Genomic DNA, 25,741 nt, shown 5'->3' with positions numbered 1-25,741 from the left:
CTGAAGCAGCGTCACACCCTTCTAAGCCCATTCACTTCAGCACATTTAGAAGGGTGTCCATCTGCTTAGATGTTGCACTGTGTATACGAGGCATGAGAACAGTACACAAGGAGACACCCAATGGTTTGCTGCTTGCCTGGCCTTGGTTAACAGAACCCATGCTGAATTCCCTCAATTCCCACCCACACAGGTTTGAGCTGCAGTCCAGACATTTTGAGGACTGCAACAGATATACAGATTTCACTGTGGTTGGGAGACATTCTTACACCGCACTCCAGCTATGGTTTTGTGTTTAGGATACAACTGGTGTCAGTGACTCCATCCATCCAGGAGTAACCAGTCCCCTCCCCCCTCCCCAATTTCACTCCATCTCAGGCAACAATAACCGAGTTAGGAAATTTGGATGCTCACAGAATATGAGTTCTAGCATCTTGAGTAACGAAAGGTAACAACGTTATCCAGCGATTCGTAGCACGATCGGGTGCAGCGAGGTTTGACCCATCGCAAGGCCGATGGTCTGCAGAGCGTCTTCGGTGCAGGCATGTGAAGCCGCTGAGGCAGACCTTTCAAGCGGAGTGCCTGAGAGAGATCCAAAGACTGGGGCTCTGCAGGTGTCTCTGATGAAGGACCAGCCTCACTCCTCTGATCGACAGCATTCTCACCAGGCTCCGCAACAGGCCCATCAACCACTTCTGCATTAGGCATTAGAGGGCCCTCAGAGGTGATATTAGTCCTATCCCATTGAACAGGATGGAAGCATTAGTATGCCTTAGCCTTATGTTCGCCATATCTTATCACCATATGTAATGAAGCCACTAAATTCTAATCTCCTGAAATTGCCCATAGAAACAGAAGACGAAGGCGTGCTGTTCAGGTGAAACTGTCTCATGACAGCCTCAGCCATGGATGTTTTGGCAAGAGATGAGCAGAGATGGTTTGCCATTGCCTTCCTATGCATAGCAGCCCCAGTCTTCTTTGGTGGTTGCCCATCTACACATTCACCGGGCAACCCTACTAAGTTCCCAATAAGCTCGGGCCAAACTGGGCTATTCAGGCTGTCCCATTGCTCATTGCAAAACAGAAGCTGAGCAAAGCGCAAAGGTGAATATGAAAGCCCTATGAGGAATCCATTACTGGAGAGGGTTTTGCTCTGACAAAGCTATTCAGAGCAAAGTAGCTGTGTTCTAGCAAACTCCATTGTGTAAAGTGCAGACATATGTGGGTGACTTGCCGCCAGAGGCAGCTGTTACGTTAAACCACCTTATTGGTTTGGTAGGTGAAATAAAATAACCAACTTTCCTAGTGGGATGCCCACCAAAATAGTGAACATATTAGAAATCTGCAGCATAGCTCAGCTTGCCATTGTGAGGTCAGAATTTTAAACATGCAAATAGGGGAGGAGACAAAAGGTGTGGATTGGTCTAGGCAGTGCTGATGTCACAGCAACCCTTAACTCCCTTTCATTACTGCTGCTGTATGGGAAGGGATATTGGGAGGGTAGTCTCTTTCCCAGTGGAAAGATCACAGGTTTCCTATCTGTAAGCAGTTACCCTTCCATCTCTTTTTTCAGATAGTACCTTTCCTGCCTGCAAACAGGCATAATAAAAGCACCTTACCATTGACTACTCCTGTTCACACCCAGGCTTGAAAATAGCCACTTACTTAATCACCTATGGAGACTAAAGTTCACTTCCAGGCAACCAAGCAACTCCAGTGAACTGAAAGAATGGAGGTTCTTCTTTTCTTTTAGGCCACTGATATGGCATTGCCAGCCAGAACTTAAAGGAAATGTGTTGTTCGGCCTCATGTGTATACAGAAAAATAGGGTCTCTCTTCATAGTCATGTCTATGCCTTGAGAGAGCCCAGTTTACATTCTAATGCCCACCAAGAAATGGATTCCCATATATGGCAACTCACCCTGACACTGATGGGGCAGCCAAGCAGTCCAGAGGATCCCTGGATGAGAGTGTCTTCTGATATTTGTAGGCTAATGCATAAAGCAACTGGATTCTGCGATTGGGGCCCTTGAGCAGCTTGAGAATAACCAGCTGTTTGAGTATCTGCCCAAGCACAGAAAAAGAGAGTTAATCCATGGTCATACCCACACAAATATTCACACACAACATTCTGTTACTTATCACGAGTCAAGCCATTTGCTGGAATGTTGCTTTGGATCTGCAGTTATACATTGAAAAGGAATTTACATCTCCCAAAATTAGTTCTACCTAATTTAAGAATTGTGAGTGATTTTAAAGCACTTTGGGGGATAAGAAAAAAAACCGGTGCCTTACTCTGTTCAGGTGGCTTTTGACATGTATCATCGTGCTGGTCTGAGATTCTCCTCTATTCACAGTTATGACCTGAGAAAGATGCAGATGGAAAGCATTTTAAAATATTTAATCACTGGGAGGGGGGCATGTAGAGTGGAAGGTCCTACGTTCAATTGCTGGCCCGCCCAGTTAAAAGGATTAGACGTGAAATGATGTGAAAGATCTCTGAGACCCTGGAGAACTGGTGCCAAAGTCAACCATGATCCTGATTCAAAGGTCAGATTCAGCATAAGGGAGATGCATGAGTTCGATGTATTTCATTAACATTAGTGCAATTCTCGTCAGTGTGTCCAGACTCATCGTTGAATCTGATATACTTGGCCCACTGGGATGACCCCAAACCAATTAAAAAAGCAGAGGAGCTGAATATAAATTGTTGCTGCACTGCCTCTTTCTAATTAAGTCTAATCAATATGAAATTGTGCTGAGCAACACCTTAAAAACGCATTGCACTATGATAGAAAGCAGTCACCTGGTTCATCAGCCAGATGATATGTAACAGGCCTTTTCTTGCCTCACCTGTTTGTGATTCGGTTGGTCCACAACATCCTAGTTACAAGCAGAGCCCACTGACTGAACAGCCCAAGTTTGCAGCCAAAGGGTTGAAACCGCCCCAGGAAGCCTCCTCAGGTCATGAGCATCACAGTTTAACCCAATGCAAGATGAGAGGTTCCCCCCCCCCCCCCCCAGGCTTGCCATCAGAACAAGAGGGATCATCTTACATTCACATAAAAGTTACAGTTATATCCAGTAAAAAGAAAGGGAGAAGGTATATAGCTTCTTTTTAGGAAGGTTATGTGGCATTTAGGATCACCTATTTTTGAGTAAATACAGTATTTAGATGACAGGAGAAACAGCATTCTGTGCATCTGGCTGCTCAAACCTATACCTCATTATAGGATGGGCTATAAATAAAAGTACATGTGACAAAACCACATTTGTTTTTCTTATAGGATATCAAAAAGAATCTTCACATTTCCCTGGGTTTGTTGAATACTCTAAAGTCACAATCCTATAAACAATACTTTGGGACAAAGTCCCCTGGAACTCACATAAGGTCAGACTATACATTTCCTTATAAAGCATTTCCAGGGAAATAAAAACCTAAGAAAACAAAGGTACGCACAATCACTTGGATTTCTTTACTTATTTAGGAAACAGATCGGCCATTCCTCCACAGACTTGCTCAGAATGGCTTGCAAATTTAAAACAAAGCATTAAAATCATTAGAACAACATCAGAATTGTCAATATTTTTTAAAGCCAAGAAAACAAACCTACAGCATGATGCAGCATAAAACAACACTCAGCAGTTTCAAACAAAACCCATAAATGTATTGTCGAAGGTTTTCACGGCCGGAATCACTTGGGTGCTATGTGGTTTCCGGGCTGTATGGCCGTGTTCTAGCAGCATTCTCTCCTGACTCATTCTCTCAGATGCAGGCGAAACGTCAGGAGAGAATGCTGCTAGAACACGGCCATACAGTCCGGAACCCAAAACCCATAAAATAATCATCAAGCTAGAAGACCATTTTTTTTAAAAAAAAGCTTGGGTTAAAAATTATTTTTGTCTGACAGCTCAAAAACACAAGCTGTGGAGTCCAAAATAGGGTGGCCAAAACCACTGTGGATGCAGCATGACCCTGGTGCCTGTGTATGTTCCTTGTGCTGGCATATATGCTGGTGGTGGGGAGCAGTATGGGCACCAGTATAGCCACGGTGCAGCAGTGTACTCTGGCACAGGTGCTCGTGGTGGCACAAAGGCAGGAGTTCCTGGAGCAGGCTAGCATTAGTCAGTTCCCTGAGCCCTTTCACCAGAATGAAAAGCCAGAAAAAAGGAGTTTGGATTTATATCCCCCCTCTCCTGTAAGGAGACTCAAAAAGGGTTACAAACTCCTTTCCCTTCCTCTCCCCACAACAAACACCTTGTGAGGTAGGCAAGGCTGAGAGAGTTCCAAAGAACTGTGGCTAGTTCAAGGTCTCCCAGCAGGAATGTAGGAGTGGGGAAACAAAATCTACTTCACCAGATAAGACTCTGCCACTCATGTGGAGGAGTTGGGAACCAAACCCAGTTCTCCAGATTAGAATCCATCTGCTCTTAACCACTACACCATGCTGAAGTAACATCTCTGTCGACTTGCTGGCCATGGTGCAGAAAGCCACTTACGAGACAATTCAGCTGTGCCACAGCTTGGAAAGGTCTGAAGAAAGCTCTTGGTTCTCCCCATAAGCCTCCTCAGGCAACCCATCTTCCAATACAAGAAGTATCGCTTTAAACAATATTGCACACGCAACATTACTCCGTGAGATCCATGACTAGTGATCGAGCTGTATGAATACCAAACACAAATTATTTGGTGAGGGAAAGATGGAGAACTCATTACAATTTTTGGTCCTGTGCAGCTCTGTAAATATCCCTAAGCATCCTTCTGAGAATTTCAGTTGAGAGACAAATTCTCAATATTATGCTTTCCACCAATAATCCAGAGCAGACATGAGCATCTTAAAACTATGAAATACCATGAGGAGGTTTTTCTTTTTCTCTAAGGCCTTCATATGCACGCAGGTGGTTCTACAAGAGCTTCAACAGAAAAGTCTGTAGCACACAGGTGAGGCAACTGAGAGACGGGTGGCTTTCTCCCTTGGGCTCTGAAATGCTACTGGCCCTTTCAGGTTTTGGGAAAACATGTATGATGGTAAGACACATGGGAGCTATGACATCATATTTTTGTGACATCAAAAGCAAACCAAAACTCTGTCCAGACCAGTCCAGACTGACTATGTATTGACAGTTTCAAGCTACTCTTATTGAATCAGGTAAAATGTCTGGATGTGCCCCATGTCACAGAGTGGTAAGCAGCAGTAATGCAGTCAACGCCCTACTCACAACATGAGTTCAATCCTGGAGGAAGTCAGTTTCAGGTAGCTGGCTCAAGATTGACTCAACCTTCCATCCTTCCTTGCTGGGAGTAACGTGTAGACGGCTGGGAAAGGCAATGGCAAAATACACAAACAGGGAGTAGGACAATAGTGTAGGATTTTTTTTGAAAATCCATCCTAATGAAATAATTGATTCTATCCTGGCTATGAAAACTCTGTTGCATGGCACCTCAAAGGCACCACATGGTAACCACAAAATCATCAAGATGTCAGTAATCAAGAGGTCAGTGGGGTAAGTTGCCATCTGTATCAGAAGCCAAGGAAAAATGGAGAGAGTGAATAAGGGATAGCTATGCAACGAAGTGCAAATGAGAAACAAAAAGCAACCAGTCTCTAGACTGCTATGGATACTGGATTTCAAAAAGATCCAGCCATATAATGAAATCTAATTGTTGTGAAAGTTCAGGATAATTTTGATCCCACTCACTCTGAAAATCTGTGTCCTATATGTTTACAAAATAATACTCAGAATTTTAGATTGAGCAAAACGCATGGATCAGTTTGCAACAGGAAGACATGGGTTGACATTCATTATTTATTTATTTTTATCATGAGGTACCTTTTTAGATAGCAGACATTATGTTGCCGTTCAATACATATCTGGGATAAACTAAGCTGCATCTTATGGACATTATGTCAGCAGAAGCAGCTCTTTCCCTGTTATCTCTTTCCTTTAAGCACTGGGAACCCTCACAGTCAAAAAGCCATGCAGGCCAGAATGCTGCAGTGAGGAGAGGACTCAGGGATGATTGCCCCTCTTCTTTGTTTTATCATTGCACTATCGAAAGGATAGCAACTCAATCCACTGTGTCCCTAAGGAGAAACTGTTTGTATTCAAGGTTTAACTTGAGCAAGAGTTCAGCTCTGGTGCATTAGCACCTCTTTCCACGAACTCAGCAAGCAACTCCAACTCAAAATAAACACCAACACATTTCCCAGCCACATATATGGGAAGTTTGCTTCTGCTGAAGTGCCTAGAGGGAGTATCGCAATACAGCAGTCATATTATGAGGTGACTCATACCATTATTTGAGGGCCTACACACCAGAACTTGCTGGTAGGCCTGGGCAAATATTTCTAGACTCTTCGTCGCACAGCCTACATTACCCATACTGGCTGCAGGCAGCCACCTTGGTCCTAAGCAGAAGTTCAAAACAAAAACTTCATATAACTTTTTATTAGGACCAATCAAAATGACACAAAACACAGCAGAGCCTTCTCCAGGTAGTCTTTATCAAGCTGGAAGTTAAGGGAGAGCCAGAGAAAGATAATGTTCCAAGCCATAGCATTTAGGCCTCTTTATCAGCATCCTAAAAGTCATCTGTAGGATACTTAGCCAACTTCAGTGGGTAACAGGGTATGGCTACCTCATGTTAGATTGTCCCTCAGCACACTGGGAAGAACAAACAACAAATAGAAGCCTCCCACGGAAAATGCAAAAACCAGCCATGTCTCAAATGTCTTTGTAACACCAGATAAGATACATGGATCTCAGATCATTTCTGATGAATAGCTGTGTTGGTTTTGCAGTGGAAAGGTAAGACAATCTAGTAGAACCTTAGTGATCAATACAACTTCCAGCATTTAAGCTTTCATCAGTCAAAACTCCATTTTATCAGACACAGTCATCATATCTGAGGAAGGAAGCTTTGATTCTCAAAAGTCCTAGAACCCTGGAAATTTTGTTGACCTTTAAAGTAGTGGATTTGAATGAATCATAAAATACTGATAACAGAGGAAGAATGTGACCATTGGGGATCAATTTCAGTGGTTTTTCAGTATTTGTGGAAGTAGCACTCATACTATTCTATCCTACATAACAAGCCAACAGTGTGGATCTTTGGGGGGAAAGCACACCAAAGATGTTGAGGCTCATGCAGTGTGACCTCCACTATATGGTCCTCAATCTGCACCTCCCCTTCTTCCCCGCAACAGCTGCCAGTAAGTTGCTCCATTACTGCAAGCCGGCTGCAAAGCCAAGAAGGTGTTCACCCTGGAGTATAGGAGAATCCGCTGCCACCATATGACGACTGAGGCTGAGATTAAGCTTGGGAGAGCCACTCTTATCCCACCTCCGTCTCGGGTCCTTTTCCCTCCTAATGACTCCAGACCAGCTGATTGTTCAAGGATTTATTGTAAAAGTTCAAAACAAAGAAATAAAACATAAATGCAGTAAGAGATTGCTCAACTGGTTACATTCCTTTTGGTTCTTGGTCCCCATTCCGGGAACCCATGGCCCAGAGATGCTTCTCTGACCACGTCTCAAGATGGAATTCAAAAACCTTTGTTTTCCCCTTCTCAGGAAAACTCTGTTCAGGCCACGAGGTAACTTAGGCCTTTGAAGTTTCATCCTGGCACCTCTGCATAGTTTCCTGTCCTCCCTCCAGGAGATCAAAAGGCAAAGATGCTTTTCACAGTCATATGTGACTTCCCTTTACTGTAGCGATAGCATCTTCCATGACAGATGTTATAGTCCTGTGAGTTATATTTACCTATATTACATGAGGAAATTTGTCCCACTGTACTACTCACTGGTGAGAACTTTGTGGTATATGGTATTCAGTACTAGTTGCCACACTCCAAGGAAGACATAGAGGTGATGGAAGTACTCAGATGTGGAAGAGTGGCTGCACCATGACTGGCTGCACCAATTGGGCTCGGCTACAAGCACAGCACCTTTATTTGGGACAGAGTTGAACCTTCTTTTATGCTGTGTAGGAGCAACAATTCACCAGATTGGGTATTTTGCTGATTAAGTGACTTGTGCCAGTGGATTCCGAAGAAGTTTTAAGGTGGGGGTTATAAATTTCATTTAACGGAATGTTCTTGGATTAATCCTATTTCTATAGCAGCTTTAATGTATAGAATGCATTAGCATGGCTTTAATCAAGCTCTGCGTCACAAGTTTTTCCAGCCAGTCTAAGTCGCTGGAATACGAAGAGGTAGCTGAGAAATGCTTATGCGACTATTTTCCATGCAGGATATTTTAGTGGTGAGAAATTGGGAGAAGGGGCTTAATGAGGTTAGGAGGATTTATTTTGATCTATGCTCCTGTTGGCCTGTCCAAGGAGAGAAGCTGGTCAACATGAGACACAATTAAGAACACAGTATTAATCAGTGATTTTCTATATAGTTCTCAGTTTCAGCTTCAATCACTTACTTGTCTACCCCTCCTTTCCTGTTATTTTTCCTACTTTATTTTTCCTGTTGTCAATTTTAGACTGCATGTTCCTTGGAGGCAAGGTCCTCTCTGTATTTACCCATTCAGATCTCTAAAATACCACATACACATGTTGCTTTATGAATTACAGATAACATGGGTAGTGAGGGAAACACTTTGGACCGGCTCGGAGACACTTTTATCATTGCTGTTTCCTGTGTCTTAGGAGTTAATGCTGGTGTTCAAAACAAGATTTTAAGGATAAACCCGAGTTGTCTCAAATTATGGGCTATATATGAAGAACATTTTAAGTTGTGGTCATTTTAAAGAATCGGCTTTTACTGAGTTTCATTTCATTTTACTGCTTTTTGCTTTTGCCTCTTCTCAGGGCTTTGCCTGGATCACTTCCTAACACATTTAATGTTCACGGAAGGGGGGAGAAATAATTCAACTGAATGAGAAGTCTACAAAGATCAAGTCCGTCAGATCACATTTCATTCTCAGGATCAGAGCAAGAGGCAGCCGGCTACCATTGGGCTATTTATGCATCTAAGAGAAGCTCTGTGCTGATGAACAATATTTCCTCAGATTACAATAAAATTCTTCTGCATATCTAATACCACTCACTCCAATTGTTCCACCTAAATAAGGACAATTCAGAATGAAGGAGGGATTGGCTGTTGCACAGAAAAATGGAAAGGGACCAGACCAGACAAGGCCTTGTTATATAAATTGGTTGCGATGACTGACAGTGTTATTAAAATAGAAGTCTGAGGCCCTCAGCTACACCAGAAAATACTGCCCTATGTTTTGTCAGCAGGGGGCAGTGTTGTTCAGTTCTGCTCCAGACTAAAATCACCATGGAAACAAGGGATCCATGGTTGCTTTTAACAGTACTGTCTACCCTTGAAAAATTCTCAGCCCCATCAACTGTCTAGCTTTCAACTGATTAATTAATTCACTAATCAGTTAAAATAAATGCTGCAGTTTCAGCTCCTGTTTGGAAGCCATTTAAGGACATAGGAAGAACTCAGATGGATTGGACCAAGGGTCCGGCTCTTCTTGTAGCATTTTGTTTTTATCTGTAGTCAGACAGATGCTTCTACGAAGCACATAAGCAGGACATAAAGACATCCACTCTTGCCTGTTCATATTAGGGAGTATACTTCCTCTGCACATGGAGGTTTCATTTTAGCTATCATAACTGAATTTTCTACGAACTTCTCTTTTTAAAGTCATCCAAGCCAAGGTGGAGACCAATCCATCATCAAATGTTGTAGGACTAAATTCCAGATGCTATTGCATGACAAACATTTTCTCTCTATCATTGGAGAATCTCAGTAATAGTATTATGACAGAGGATGAAAAGTCTATACCATTCTCATAACTGTATAAACTTCTATCATGGACTGTCTTATTTTTCAAAACATGAATGATCCAAAAATTCTTTAGCCTTTCCCCATAAGGATACTCCCAATCCTCTGATCATTTTGATTGGCTTTTCCCTGGCTACAATAAACACTGGCAACCAGAACAGTACGTGATATTCCAAATATGGCCACATTTCAACACAGATGTTATGATGAGGATTGTTTTATTGTCATTCTTCGAAATCCCTAATATGAAACAGTATTTTGCATTGCTCTTATACACCACATTAACACTTTAGTTGAGCTAATGTTCCCAAAGAAGAGATCCTTAGAGGTTTCAGATAGTTTTTAGATTAAACTGAATTTAATAGCAATAACATGTAATGAAAATAATATCTCCTTCATTAATTAAAAAAAGCATATAGAGACACAGGGAGACTTGGTGTATGTCTTCTAGAAGCATCATCATACCACATGATGTTCTGTGCACTATCACCCCAAAATCAGTGCTCTGTGTCTGAGCCAAGCCATTAATTATGCTTCCCCCTCAAACTCAGCTGTTTCATCCTTCAGTCTATGGGAGCACTGGTCCAGCATCCAGACAGCTTAGGGAAGGGGGATGGAGGGTTGGAAGGGAACACTGCAGGAGTCAGTTCAGGTCTACCTCAGGGAAAGTGCAGTGATAGTTTGGGTCTGCCTCAGCAAGACAGCAGTTTGAAGGGTGGCTTTTTTCTGGTAGGATGGCAGAGTGATTTAACTCTACCTCTGGGAGAGGATGGAGTACCCAGTTGTTAGACCTGTTTCTGGTAATAAGCAGAGCTTGTACCATTTAGTCTGATTCTTGGGGAAGGGCAGGCTGGTGTGGGTGGAATCCTGTGTGGGTAAAAAGATCCACTGTAGTGGCTAGTCAGGGAAAACCTGTTTGCACCTGTAAGAATTCAAGAGAATTCAGACTACACCCTGAAGCCATAACTAGCCTCAGTCAGGTCTGTGACCACCTGGAGACCTTTGCAGCTGATCTGTTCTGTAAAACCAATCTGTCAATAAATAGATCTTTTATTTACATACTTCTGCCTCAGTGACCTGTGTTCTGCTTGTTAGTCACAAAACCTCATGCCAATAAACTCAAAACCTTTGCACTTGCTATCCTAAGAACATCATGTAACCAAAGGGAAGCTTTATAGTTCTAATCACAAGAGGCTGTCTAGGTCCCCTATCATAAGGAAATTATTATCACCATCTTCAGAGTATTTTTCAGCCATTCATCGTCATGTAGTCTGAACATTCTGTTAGTAAAATCAGTTTGTGCCAGGAATATAACATTTCACATGAAGAATCTGGGAAGGGATATGATCTGGCCAGACTTCAAAACAATTGCTTAAGGATTACTGAGTTGTCTGAAATTTCTGTTTTGCAGTCTACTCCTATATTGTTGACTGAATTTTTTTCCTCACCCAAAGCATTTCTACTGGGTTAAGATTCAGTCAAATCTTCAACAATATTCCAGGGTGGGTGCTCATGCTCATGTGCTTGGTGAACATCTTTTGTGCATTCTCAAAGTCGTGAGGTTTTGTACTACCCAGTTCAGTCAGTGGAGTGAAAACAAAAGTAATGTCAAGCTGTTCCACATAAATTGCCTTTCTGACAGCAGAATATGAGAGGGAGGAGCTGGAAACCACAGGAACAGCATCAGGCTAGTGGAGGAGGCTCCTTCAGCACATAGGCCCACTCTTTCCTATGACGCCATTGAACAAAAGTGTGCAAATCTTACCTTAGCAAGTTAGCAGTAAACAAAGTCTAGTCCTATTCATGTGGGTGTTTTGCTTTTTGGTGGTTCTTTCCTATAACTGTGGGTGGGATTATTTTGAATGCATAACAAACCTAACAATAATGACAAAGGTGCAATATGTGTATTAACATATGTGTTAATCCAAAATTTTATTCAGTATAGGTAAGGGATCTCTCACCACACACATACCGCCCCCATTTTTAAGAGGTTTAAATTGATCCAGTTGCTAAAGAGGACCACACTAAAGATGGAGCCAAAGAACAAAATAAATAAATAAAAATGGTGTAGTGAGGCAAATAATAGTTTTATTCCATACACCCTGAAGTAAGGCTGACTGCACTACTACCTGCAGATCAAGCCTTAGACAGCCAGGGTTGCTTTCTTGGACAATTCTTCCTTGCACCAATCATAGCAAACTTATGGAATAAAAACGTGTGTTCTGCAGATTATACATTGGCTTGGATCTCTCAGCAATTTCTATGGATGGAAGAGATTTCCATCTGTACAGCAAGACTTTCTCACTATCTCTTGCAGATGCAGCCCAAAAATACCCATAGGACAGAAAATAGGAACAGCTTAAGGGGGGAGGTCTGCAGCAACGTGTATATATGTGCGTGTGTGAATTGCATCCCCTTCTACCCATGGAAATCATCCATGAGATCCAAGCAATGGCCTCAATAAAAAGATGCAAATAGGTTTCTTACAAAAATGCTTATTTCAGCATGAAACTTTCTTTTATAGCTACATTTAAAACCCATCTTAAATCTGCTTTTCAAACATGCAGTGAATCATTTACTGCTGATTATCACTTTTTATATTGTAGGCAGGATTTCCAAAGAGGTCATTAGTCAGTAATGCAAGCAGATTCAATAAGAATGGAGTAGGCCCAGATTGGACATTTTCCTCCCATCCCTGCCTTTCTCTAAATCCTGCCTCCCCCCCCCACCCCCCCGGAGTTTTGGCTACCTTTACTGAAGGCATCTTCTTACAAAAAGCTTTCAGTTTATAAAGAGAATATAGTTGCAGTTTAATTGCTCATGAAAATTTTAGGCTATTTCTTCCCCTCTTTCTTCATATTGCATTGTTAATTGCATGTGCTATACTGGCTCTATCTCATTATTCTCAAATTGTGGAATCCATTTAGTTAGATTTTATTACACTGTGTGAAAGGCAGGCCAGTGAGGGGACCCACTTACCTGAGATACACTGTATGACGAAAGCCCTGAGGTGTTGCTTGAAGCGAAAGAGGAGACAAACCTCCTCTAGAAAGGCAAGGAAAGCCCCAGGCATGCTAAGGTAAGTCATAAAAGCCACGGCCAGAAGCTTGGCGGTTGAAGGAGTAGTGGGGGGAATTTGTGAGTCATACAGCAGGAAGGGTGCTGTTAACCACTTCTGTTTCTGTGCCCTCACCTTGAAAGGATGAGAGCCAGTGTGTTGTAGATGATTAAGGTGTCAGACCAAGACCTGAGAAGCCCAGATTTGAATCCACACATGTGCCATAGACACCTCCTGGGGGACCCTGAGATAGTCACACATTGACCTTAGATAGTATTTGGATGTGAGCCCTCCACAGAATACCAGGGTTATGATGCAGAGAGGCAGGCAATAGCAGACCACCTCCGAATGTCTCTTGCCTTATGGTGCCCTATGGTGGCTGACTAGATAGCAAAACAAAAACTTTGACAGGTGAGGCAAGTGGCATTTAGAGCACCTAGTTTCTCTTTTAGGTGCCAGACTAAAGCACATCTTAAATTATTTTATCTCATCAACTTTTAAATGGCATTATTCTGCTTTATGGATACTTTCCTATGCTGCTTTATGACCAGTGGCTTGTGTGTTTTTTAATGGCTTGTGTTTTATATTGTGGTTTTGAATTGTAAGGCACTGTGAGCAGAACTCTGAAGAGGCAGCATAGAAATGGGGCAAATAAATAAATACAAGAAAAAGCAAGGGGTGCAAGAAAACAGGCAGAGAAGCAGAAGAGCTTGTATGTTTTCTTTTAAAAATATGTTTATTGAAGATTGTTTAATGGTGCTGCTTCCATATTTTGTTAAGTTCCAGTGGGTGGGGCACTTCCACTCCCTGATACTTAGATAGGTGCAAATTTTCTCTACAGTATCTCATTTATATATAGTACTACAGACAAGCACAAAGCCACTTGGGCAGGTAAGGGGTGGGGTTGTTGGTCGTGGTGGGAGGAAACGCAGCTGCCATTCCATATGGTCTTCCAAACACACACAGAGAAACCAATTTTAATAACTGATGGAGATGGACTGTGTTTTGGAATGAGGAGGGGCCCACGCCCCCTGGCCTTCAGGTGCCTTCTCTCCTTGACGCCTTGGCCGGGAGAAGAGTCCTGCTTGGAGTGGTCCCATGGCTGGAATGGAGGTGATTTCACAGGGGCAAAGGAGACATAGCCAAGGATTGGGGCCCGGAGGACTGTCACTTGGCCTGGAGGAAATGTGAGAGAAAGTTTTAGGTGGTTTGGCACGTTTCAACGGCAGCTTCAAGGTTGGGGGACGACTGCTTTTTCAGGAGGAGAGCACCAGATGAAAAGGCAGAGAACTGGGACGTAAGAGAACAAGCCCGCCCCACATCCCACCCACCAGCCCAAAAACAGGGCCATTAACCTGGAAGGTCCACACTTGCCCTTGCTCACAAGGACTTGCCCTTCAAGCTGATGACGGCACTGATGCCCAATTTCTCCCCCAGGGTGCAGCGGTCCTTCACTTCATCAGAGCAATTTGCTTGCACCTGCGACCTGGTGCTTGATCCCTGAAAGTTTCTTCTTGATGGCATCCTTCAAACTGGCATAAATCATCTTGCTCTTGAGGGGGGCACACTCAGGCACCCAGAAGATGAAGACAAGGTCTTCTTTTTTACTTTCCTTGGTCTCATAGGTGGCATCATAGAGGATATAGTGGCAGTCCTGGCCAGGCAGCATTTGGACAAAATGCAGATACAGATCATCAATGGTGTCCCCAATATCCCCCACCAGAATCTCCTTTCCCACTTCTAGGAGTATGGTCATCTTGTCTTAATTCAGGCAGAACAGCACAGCCTTCTTGCACTTTTTGACCTCATCTAGGGTGGAATCCTTATGTACCCTCATGATGTCACTGAAGGTCTTGATGACACCATCAGAAACAGCTATGACAGATGCCATGGTGTTATGGGTGAGGGTGGGAAGGAGGAAGGGTGAGCAGGTGGTACTTCTAGAGCTGTTTCTTGTACTGGCGGCTTTCTCAGTGGAGACTTCAACTCAGTCTGCACATCAAGGGAGGCCTGAAAGAACTGCTGCCATGTTTGTTTTCTTGATATGTCAACTTTCCTCAAACCCAGAACTCAGCCTGCATTTGCAGGAGTTCTCCTGTCGAAGCAGTTTCCAGACTCAATCCCACTCAGCTTCCATAAGGTGGTTGTTGGATCCTAGAGGTGGTATCCCAAAGCTATTCATCTGTCCTGTCCAGGGCTTTATCAGCTACTCTGTCATAAAATTATGGGGAGGTAGCAATTGGGCAACATGGTATGAAAAGTCTGCCAAAGCCATTTACCCTCCACTACCAGAAGATAAATGGGATAGCTTTTCAGGCAAGCGGAGAGCATTAGCGGCTCCCAAAGGACACCACATTTTGTGGTCACCTTAGATATTAAATGCAGCCATGCATATCATTTTTCATTCCAGTTAACTGTTGCTAGAATGGATTCTTCATCTTGTCAAAGGGGAAGCACCGCCATGGGTGTGGGGAAAACATCAGCTTCTCTTTCTTTCCGTCTCTCCTCTTCCCAGATCATACACTACAGGCACTTTTGGAGGTCAGAAAGAAGATGGACAGAAGCACCAGCGATCACTTGGTGTTGGTGACTTTCACCCCCCACTTCACCAGCAAAGGGTAGCAAACTACTGACATGAACAGCAGAAGTGGAAGTGATACAGATGGGCTTTTACTGTAGGAGAAGTGATTCTGTTTATACTGGGGAACTGCATCAGGGTAGCAAGGACCTTCAGAAGCTCCTACCTCTCTAATCCCGGGATATGGAAGTGACAGAGGTGGTAAACAGAATAGCATTTTCCGTACCAGTTGCACAGGGGCTTAGCTACAGAAAATGGTGCCCAGGAGTCCATTGCCCCAGCACTGCCTCTGTGATGGATTCAGCTGATGCACACAGAACCTTCAGCATAGTAAAGGTTAAGTCTTCTGACAGCTGATTGGAATGCAGAGGAGGGAAAAGGAGTTGTGTGTTAGAAGGGAGTTGGCCGCCACAGGGCTGGGTTGTAAGGAGGAATTTAGTTGTGACAAAAGGGAACATATTAGAGTGTTTTAGACATCAGTTATGGGAAGAAAATACTGAAAAGGAGCCAGGGTCCAGGAGGGCAGAGGGTAGAGAAGAGGGTTTTGATCAGGAGTAGGACATCAAAATGTCTCAGTGAAAGCCCATGATTTGAGGTACTTCCAAGGGGAAGCTATTCTCTAGGAACCGGGGTTTCAGAATTGCCTTTTTGAACTGTTCTCTCAGAAGTACAGATTTTAGCAGGAATGAAAACCCTCCATACCTAAGGGGTCAGGCAGAGAGTCTCAGACACTCCTGTCCTCTGCTGAACCCCTTGCTAACATAAACAAGATAAAACAAGCTGCAATGAATCTGTAAACAGTTACTTGTGTTATACATTCCCTAAATGTTAAATGTAACTAAAAGAAAAAACACACTACTAAGTATAATGTCTGTAGAATAAACTTCTAAGTTTTAATTAGTTTATGTTTGTCTCTGAATCCTCCAAGAAGGAAATCAGGAGACTTTAATACTCCTCTCCTACTCATAGGAGGGAGAAGGGGAACTTGTTACAGCCACCAACCTAGTTGTGTTAGCGGAAGGAAGGAAGGAAGGAAGGAAGGAAGGAAGGAAGGAAGGAAGGAAGGAAGGAAGGAAGGAAGGAAGGAAGGAAGGAAGGAAGGAAGGAAGGAAGGAAGGAAGGAAGGAAGGAAGGAAGGAAGGAAGGAAGGAAGAGAAAGAAGTAAAATAAAAATTGGCTGCTGCAATGGTAACATAGCACAGCCAATTCTGTTGTCTTAAAAGGCACTAAAAATTAATGTCCACCCTCTCCTGTACCCTCCCTCCATTACATTAAAAAATATCAACTGACAATTAGCCAAAAAGGGGGCAATCTGGTCAAGCCACTGGAAAACCAGCCAGCTGGTAACTCTCATGAAGCAGAACTCTCAACCCTTGGCCTTTCAAGCTAGATTCATTTTCCTGGCCACATTCATGAGGCCAAGTGCCAGCACAAACCAGCAGGGAAAAACTGAAATGAAATCTCTGCTCAGCATCTCCCACTGCACATGGATGGCCTCACCCAGCCCTGTTCCTAAACAAGCTGAGCGGTATCTTGGCCTACCTGTTGCACTAATGGCTTCTGCTTGCTGTTGGGGCAGAGGACACTGTTACCCTAGTGGGGGCAGCCCCAACTCCTTGCCTTGCTCCTGGTGTGCCCCCCATCTGGGTCCAATGCTGAACTCCTGCACAGTGGACCAGAGGGCAGGTAGCTGGCAGTGGGGGCACCATAGGTGGACAGATAGGTACCGTGGGAGGAAGCCTGCATGTAAGGCCGGCACGTACTCGTCTCCCCAGCCTCTGCTGTGCCCTCTGCCCTCACCAATGATAGCAACCCGCACAATATTGACATAAGAAATGTCAATATTACATATAAGGGTTCAAAAAAACCCCTGTCAATCTTCAATCTTGCATTGGACAGGAGAGCGAGTAAGAAGGAGCAAAACTTCAAAGCAAAGGGGAAGCATCAGTGGTTCCCCACTCTCGCTAACTGTGGGGCATCTGGGATCTCGGGGGCCACAAGTGGGATCACATCAGTACAGAAATCTCTACCCTGGAGGAAACTTGCCCTCACGGCAAGGGAGAGCACCAGTGAATAATTGTCCAGTGCTCCCATGACAGAGACATGATTTGAACCAAATGAGGCAGAGCCAAACAGAATTCTTCCCTCCTCACACCTCCAGAGATGAAGAAAAGCCTGAAAGGGGTATGGAGCCACACATTGATTAAGGAAAGTCAAGGTGCTTACCAGTCCTTTCCAATCCTCCAGTGAATAAAAATTTGTTTGAATGAGGGCAGCCAACAAGCCCCGCTTGACAATAGTCTCATCCACTTTCCAAAAAGCTCGGCAAGAAGAAGAAGAAGAGTTTGGATTTATATCCCCCCTTTCTCTCCTGTAGGAGACTCAAAGGGGCTTACAATCTCCTTGCCCTTCCCCCCTCACAACAAACACCCTGTGAGGTAGGTGGGGCTGAGAGAGCTCCGAGAAACTGTGATTAATAAGGTCACCCAGCTGGCATGTGTGGGAGTGTACAGGCTAATCTGAATTCCCCAGATCAGCCTCCACAGCTCAGGCGGCAGAGTGGAGAATCAAACCTGGTTCCTCCAGATTAGATACATGAGCTCTTAACCTCCTACACCACTGCAACACCAAGGGAAGGACTGGCAGACCCCACAGGGCCCACGGTCACCATGTTGGAGAACCCCTTGCTAACCGCTACACTGGCTCACTGTCATTCTCAAACAGTAGAACCCAGAAAAGCTAGGAGAGCAGCAGAGTTTGCCTCATTGTGTCCGAAGAGTACCACTGAAATGCAAAGAGATCTGTGCTCGGCTAGGAATGGCAGTCTGTGAGATGGAAGCATGGGTGGGGCAGTGGGTGCGTACGTGAAAGTCCAGTTCGGCCTGCCTGACTAGGGGGAAACAGTAGCGAATAATAGGGAGAGGCAAACTCTTCTCTTGCCCTACCCCCTTTCCCCTAATGTGGTTGTGATGGAGGCTGATTCCAGAGACCTGGAAGTTGGTCACCTAGAAAGTTGCACCAAGTAAATGAGAAAGGAGAGGGGGCTTTGTCACATTGCAAGTCCTGGTGTCATTTATCTGTCATACATTTGTATTTAATTCGTTCTCCAAGGAACTCAGGGTACTGTGCCAGGTGTTATCTGATTTCATCTTCAGGACAGCCTGAAGGGATAGGTTAGGTGGACCTGACAAAAAGCTGACTGATAACACTCCTCTAAGGCTGCCTCTTGTGTGTTCATGTTCTTTGGGGATGGGGCGTTTAATAAGCAGAGCCCACCTTGAACGTCCTATGGAGAAATCAGATTTGTTAGTGGAGAAAGCACAGGATTTCTAGCATAAGCCGTCAGGTTAGGCGCAATGTACTCAGAAACTTCCACTCCACCTTTTGACTATTAACTGCTTAGAATCAATAATCTTAAAAAGATCTACAACCGTGTCTTCAGGCCTTCTAAGAACCACCGGGCATTGATCATCAAAATCATCCTCATGGAGGCATGGAGACCTTGATTTCCCATACATAATACTGACACACATGCCCTACACACCTGAATGCCATCTGCAGTGAGGTATGAAGAGGAACCGTCCCCCTATAAATAAAGGCAAGACAACCACAAAAGACCAGGAGTATAGCTTTTCTCCATTTGGTGCACCCTCTCACCAGAAACAGGTGAGAGAAAGCAGGTGAAAAGAGCAGAATTACTACCCTCTCAGCCATCTTCCTAGTAGACACCCCCCCACCCCCTACTCTGGTGCATCTGGGATTGCATTTTGAAAAGGAAAGTGGACTAGTGTCTAGAATGGCTGAGTAGGGTCTGGGAGACCATAGATGGAATCTCGATTCTGTCACAGAAGGCCACTGGGTGCCTGTCCTTGGACCAGTCACACTTTCTCAGCCCAACCTACCTCAGAGGGTTGTTGTAAGGATAAAAACAGAAGGCAGAGAAAATGGTGTTGTAAGCCATTTTGTGTTCCTATTGGTTGTTGGATTTTAGACCTTAGGTTATATAGATGAGTGCCATCATGTGGGCATTTATGTTTGTTTAATTTACAATTGTTAATTTATAATGTATTTATTATTTATTTATTATTTATAATCAGTTTATAATTAGGGTGTTGTGGGGTTTCCGGGTTGTATGGCCGTGTTCCAGTAGCATTTTTCTCCTGACGTTTGTTTCGCCTGCATCAGATGGCATCTGCATCCAGTAGCATTACAACCCAGCCATACAACCCGGAAAAACCCACAATACCCTAGTGATCCCGGCCGTGAAAGCCTTCGACAATACAATTTATAATTATTTATAATTTGGGTGCTGTGTGGTTTCCGGGCTGTATGGCCGTGTTCTAGCAGCATTCTCTCCTGACGTTTACAGTTAGAACGCGCTACATGTCTCAGGAAACCACATACAGGTTTATAATTATTTATAATTTATTTATTTACAATTTATAATTATTTATAATTTATTTACAATTTATAAATTATTTACAATTTATAATTATTTATAATTTGGGTGCTGTGTGGTTTCCGGGCTGTATGGCCGTGTTCTAGCAGCATTCTCTCCTGACGTTTCGCCTGCATCTGTGGCTGGCATCGATTCAAGTGATTCCGGCCGTGAAAGCCTTCGACAATACATTATTTATAATTGTTATTGTTATAATAATAATAATAATAATAATAATAATAATAATAATAATAATAATAATAATAATTTGAACCTGTTTTTTCCCCCACGGGGTGCCCCTTACAGTCCATCTCACTCTGCCAAACCCACAGCTGCAGTGTGTGCCCCCGGGGTATGGAAAGCAGGAGCTGAAAGTTAATGGACCCCTCCCTCGGTCCCACTTCCTTGACGCTTCTGGTTCGGCCTCACCCCTCTCCCTTCTTTTCCATTAATCAGACTTTGGTCTTCAACGCCTGCCGTCCTGCTCCGCCACTCAGCCTTTTGCAGGGGGTGCGGGGGCGCTGGGGTTTCTTAGGGGATTTCGGCGGCACGCTCAGCCCGCCGTATTGAAACCGAAGCCACGGCGGCCCCCGCCCCGGTCCCGATCTTGGCAGTGGCACAAGCAGCGTAAAGATCGGACCGGCCCCTTTGGCCGGCGGCTCCTCCCACCCCTTGGGCTGCTCATCTACTTGGTACGGTCTGCCTGAGCCTCCGCCAGCCCTGACAGGCAGACAGTCAGCCTCAGTTGCACTCTCTGCCGGAGGAGTCCCTCGGCTGGACCGGACCACTCCCTGGAAAGGGGATGGTAGGGAACCGCCGCCTCTGACCTGGCGCAGCGCGGGTTCCCGGGTGGTCCTGGGGCTCAAGGCGGACCCCTGAAGAGCTGCCGTCGGGAGGCGATGTCTGACGCTCACAGCCAGAACAGGAGGCTACCCTGTAAGTCTGATCTGGGCATCGGAGAGGCAAGAACGAGGGCCGGGGCGGGGGAGGGAGAACCAGAGCCAGGGACCCCCAGATTCCCTGGGCAGAACTTCTGATGGGTGCAACCTCCTGCAATAGCTTTTGGGCATGCACGGCACCGGAGCAGTGCCACCCCAGCTCAGGATTTTCCACATCTGTGGACCTGAAGGACAGGCAACATTTGCCACCCCCGGTCCCAAATTCAGCCTGCCTGAAGAGTTTACCCGGAGCACTCATGCTGGCCTTCTCCATTAAGTTCAATGCTAGCCAATTGCCACGGACTTAGGAGCCAGAAGGTTTTGCTTTTACAGACAGCATGGTGCAGTGGTTAGAGTTTCAGCCTAGATTTGGCAGACCCAAATCTAGTCTTTGCTCTGCCATGGAAGCTGCTTAGCATTGGGACCAGGTAGTCGCTTTTTCTCAACCTAACCTACCTCACAGGGTTGTTGTGAGAATAAAATGAAGCACAGGAGAATGATGCTGTCCATCACTTTGGGTTGCCATTGGGAAAGAAATAGGTGCGTTAACAGCTTCCCGACAGGAGCAACTCCAAGAATCTTACGTTTTTTGCTTTGGGAAACCAAACTGTATATGGCTTGAATAGATATCATTCCAAACACTGTGAGTGTGTTCTGGCCACCAGCCCTGAGGCTTCACACCTCTCTGTAATGCTCAACAGCTGGGAACCCTCCCAGCCACTGTATTGTGATTGCCGGTCCCCATTAGTATTATATGACAGGCAAACAGCCTCCCTTCTCCAGCGGAGCTGACTCACATTTTTGCATTGTATCTTTTATAGCTTGCTCTCTCATTCTCTTCCTCTCTCACACGCGCGCCACACACACAAACACGGAGCGTTTTATCTGGCTTTATCTTCCAAACACGCACACACCTGCCTCCCTTGGACTTTGCACCTCCATCCCACCCATTTCCTTGTTGACATTCTGCAAATGCACCCGGAGAGATTTGAGTACCTGTGTACATCCATGCAACTTGCTCTGCGTTTAGGGATATAATGGGCGCGTCTGGTCATTCTTTTCCCACACATATACAGAGACTGTCTCTCTTCCTTTCTGTGCAATGAGCAGGAAAAAGGATGAGCTGGAAAGGATTTTGTTCCAAGAGGGAGAGCTTGCATCTCTGATGAGAACAGGGAGCAGGGCTTCATCTGTGTGGACATTTAAAAAAATTAGCTGTGGCACACTCAGCAGGGGCTGCTGCTAGGTGCTAATTTAGAGGTTCCCCAATCAAACTATTGCCTCCCCTGTGAAGAAATACCAGGCAGAGGGGCTCTTCCACACTTGCCCCTGGTGATATACATTGTCCAACATCCCCATGTGGGCTCTGTGTGTAGCCCACTCATTAACTGAGATGTCTCCTCCTGCCTCCCCCACAATTCCCACACAGCGCATGTTGCCACCTTCCCTTGCTGCCCAAGAACTGAAGTCACACCCATCGTCACATCCCTTCACAACGGATTCAAAAGCAGGCGTGCTGTACTCCCAACCGTCCCACTCTCTGCAGAGCATCCCCCCCCCCCCGCCCATATACACCCACACACACCATTCCTCCTGCCCTGCTTTGCAATCTCGATACAGCAGGTCCCGCACCCAAATCATCCACTAACTGTGAATCCAGCTTCACCATGGCAACCAATCCCAGGTTTTAATTTGCGGCTCTCGTTCACAGACTCCCGACCTAATTAGATAGGCAAAGCACCTTTCTTCGAAACCAGAGGTGACCATCAGGCTTTTTCTCTGATGCAGGGAAATATCATGGCTGGTTCTATCTGAAACAGCAAAGATAGGTCTAATGATGTATTTATCTGGAGTGCATTCCAAAGCCCTTCATGCGTATTATCTCAGTAATCCTTAGGACAAGTATAAGGTACTTTTATCCTCTCTTTGCATATGAGGATGTGGGTTCGGCCACTTTGGCTTGCCCTGAGATCACTTCTTGGTGACTTTTTCTTGGCTGAGTTGTGGTTTGAACTGCGGGTTTTCTGACTCAGACTCTTATTCCTTCCCGGGCAGCCTGAGCTCAGGCTAGGAGACTTCCAGAGACGTGGGAGCGACAAATCCATAACTCTGCAGACTCCATTGTTTTTAGTAGATTTAGTAACTCAAATTCAGGCATCCAGAAAAGCTGAATTCTGCAACAGAGGAATTGGGCACATTTGTTGTTTTTGTAAGATACACGTGTGCCTCTTTTCCTGTGCTTCCAGCAAAGAGCAATAATTTGAACAGCACGTTAAAAACCATATCACAATGCATTCTTTTTTTAAAAAAAAAGTTGTGCTTTGCATCTTTTTCCTAAAGAGCGGCAGAGATGGCATGGCCCTTATGCCAATGGCAGTCTGTTTTCTAGCAGTAGGGGCCCCACAGAAAATATCTTCATTTGAGCCACCACAGATCTCATCTCCCTCACTGAAGGGACAGCTCATAAGACCTGCTGGGAGAAGCTGAGGGCTTGGGAAGGCCTTTTATGTGGTGGCTCCACTGCTACATATGGATTCTAGACCCTGTAGGACAAAACTGGCATTTAGTTATTGTACTTCCGCTAGTCCATATAACTACATATCCATGGTGGATTCTATACAGGGCAAATATAACAGGTATAGGGTGCAATACAAACTGTTTTGGGGGGGGGATTGGCACAGGTCCCATCCCCAAAACGAGTTTGGCCTGTTTTGTTTCGCTCAAGATTTTAAAAAAATTGCTAAACCAGCAATCCTTTCGCAAATGTGGTTCCTTTTTGAAACTGAACACTGAGAGTTCTGAACGGATGAACACTCTGCTCCTTTACCACTCTGACATAGTATTATCATAGAATCGAAGTGTAAAATGAAGATAGTCCAGATGTGTCTAAAAGAGGATACCCAGCTCTCAGTTCCTGGTAATCCTTTCCCCAAATATTGCTGTTTCATTTCCTATGTTATGTAGAATTATACTGAAAAAATTCCAGGATTGAGATCTGGAGAGAACAGGAATTGAAAGCACCCCCAGAAGAGGAACTCCTCTGAAACCTTGCTGTTCTGGAGCCAAGCAAACAGTGTTTCCTATAAATAGTTCTGAGGTAAAGAAAAGAGCTCCGGGACTGACCAAGGCAGATGATGACTTTACTGTGTGTGTGGATAAAACACGGCCCCAGGGTGGCCAGAATTTGTTGTCCTTGGTGTGTCAAGAGCCCGTCATCCTTTTTAATACACTTCATGGGTTTATCCTGCTCGCCATTCTATATAAAGCTATTCCTGAGCCTGTAAATAGCAGGGTCTTATGATGCTGTCTCGGCTGGGGAGAGAGCTTTGGAGGGAAGGGATATTTTTAGCGTCGAGACTCAAGGGATTTGGAGATTGGTTAGTCTGGCTTTTGTTATGAATTGGTGTCAGAAAGAAGAGTCACGGGAGACCACTTCTTCCTCACCTCTTTCTCTCACCAACGGCCTCTTTGCCAAAACCACAACCTCTCTTGCATTCTCCCCAGCTCCATGCATCCTTTTGCGGCCGCCGTTCAGATTGGCTTATTCTTTTTGCTGCAGTATCATATCCCAAAGGAAGGATGTGGGCAGAGCTTGTGTGGGCATGTTTGATGGATTCTGAGTTGCCTCTTTCAGTCCATGCCATCCTTGAAAGAAGCCTTCGATCTAGGTTGTCCTCAGGTTATCCCCAGAGAGAAGAAGGGTTTTGGGGGGGCTGCAGTCGGTCTCGTTTGGCAATGTTCCACCCTGAGAACAACACGGGCTTCCCCAGAGCCAGTAGTGCTCTTTTCATCCCATTCTTTAGTAAGAAGACTGCATGCCTAGTCCACAAGATCACTAATTCTAGGCCACCTAGCTAAAACACTCCTCTTGGAATGTGGATCAGTGCAGGTGAGCTAAGAGGTGTACCCAACCTGATTGGTTGGGGAAGTTGCTGGGTCCTGGGAGCATGTCCAAATAAGAGGAAAACTCTCTGAGCGCGGATGCTGAAGACTGCCTTAGGACCAAGCTAGACATTATGGCAGATGGGTTCAACCCATGGCTGCTACCACCACTTTAGGGAAGAATGTGACCATTTTAAAAAATGTTGCAAGGGCCTAATCCTGAATGGGCCCATCCCCTGCCTTTCAAATACTGAAATAACTCGGAAGAGGTGCACTGGGAGGGGACAAACAAGATATCGTGGCAGTGGCCACATGTCAAACCCATAGCCACTGTAATGTCCAGTTTAGCCCTTAGTTGAGCTGGAAGGGATGACAGGAAATTCTACAATCCAAGTTAGATCACTCTAAGAATTGTTTAACAGGGAATGTTAATTTGTGCTTCATTTCTTTCTAATGCTCGATTGCTAAAGTCAAAAGCTACTTCACCCTAAAGTACTGCTGATTAATTACTGATGGTTCCTGATTAGTAGTCTTAGGCCTAGGTGGATTCCGCACAGTAAATGTATAATGGGTTGCAGTTGTTATAAAGGAATCTGTTTTGCCCAGGCAGCGGTTGGAGTCCACGGAAACAATCCAGGTTACTTTTGCGCCTTTGCAAGGAAACACTTCTTTTAAAAAATTATTTCCTGTAACACATGCATCGCCATACAGGTGTGCAGAAATGAAACCCTTCTGCCACACCAATCGTCCCACAATATGATCGGCTGCACCTGCAAAGCTGTGCATGTGCAACACGCAAAATTTTAAAAGGAAAAAGGGACCTCCTCGCAACAGTAAGGTAATAATGAATGCATTGCTGTGGCAGGTGGATTCTCCCTGACTGTGGAAGGTACGGTGGAAGCGAGAGAAATAAAGCACCTCCTGCCTGACCATTTGTACGGGAGCAGCTCCAATCTGGAATTTTGCAAAAGAATTGCTGGTTTAGTGATTTTCAAAAATCCCGGGTTGAGGGAAATAAAATCAGCCAAACTCATTTTGGGG

General features: G+C 44.7%; 2 protein-coding genes and 1 pseudogene across 2 annotated transcripts in view; 1 reads left to right on the top strand and 2 right to left on the bottom strand.

The window, feature by feature from the left end:
* Positions 1-423: 423 nt before the first annotated feature.
* On the bottom strand, positions 424-12,804 carry TP53TG5 (TP53 target 5). Its single transcript, XM_048497892.1, has 4 exons — positions 12,786-12,804; positions 2,293-2,361; positions 1,919-2,061; positions 424-733 (listed from the first exon to the last, which is right to left on the bottom strand). The coding sequence occupies exons 2-4, from the start codon at positions 2,320-2,322 to the stop codon at positions 424-426; spliced, it is 483 nt and encodes a 160-aa protein (XP_048353849.1). The 5' UTR covers positions 2,323-2,361; positions 12,786-12,804.
* A 1,440-nt stretch (positions 12,805-14,244) lies between these two features.
* LOC125433672 lies at positions 14,245-14,950 on the bottom strand (annotated as a pseudogene).
* Positions 14,951-20,556: 5,606 nt separating this feature from the next.
* DBNDD2 (dysbindin domain containing 2) overlaps positions 20,557-25,741 on the top strand; it is a 33,465-nt gene continuing 28,280 nt past the window's right edge. Inside the window, exon 1 of the mRNA XM_048498381.1 lies at positions 20,557-20,816. Within this exon, the coding sequence (XP_048354338.1) occupies positions 20,780-20,816 (37 nt within the window). The 5' untranslated portion in view covers positions 20,557-20,779. The remainder of the gene's footprint in view (positions 20,817-25,741) is intronic.

This window comes from Sphaerodactylus townsendi, linkage group LG05 (genome assembly GCF_021028975.2).
Source record: "Sphaerodactylus townsendi isolate TG3544 linkage group LG05, MPM_Stown_v2.3, whole genome shotgun sequence".
Taxonomy (NCBI): Eukaryota; Metazoa; Chordata; class Lepidosauria; order Squamata; family Sphaerodactylidae; genus Sphaerodactylus; species Sphaerodactylus townsendi.
Note: the sequence above shows the minus strand (reverse complement) of the source record. Positions and strands in the feature narration are given on the sequence as shown.

Coding starts and splice junctions, on each gene's coding strand:
- TP53TG5 (XM_048497892.1), bottom strand. CDS start 2,322: ATGATACATGTCAAAAGCCACCTGAACAGA. Junction 2,062..2,292: donor TCAAAAGCCACCTGAACAGA/GTAAGGCACCGG, acceptor GTGCTTGGGCAG/ATACTCAAACAGCTGGTTAT. Junction 734..1,918: donor GCTGCCCCATCAGTGTCAGG/GTGAGTTGCCAT, acceptor TCAATGGGATAG/GACTAATATCACCTCTGAGG.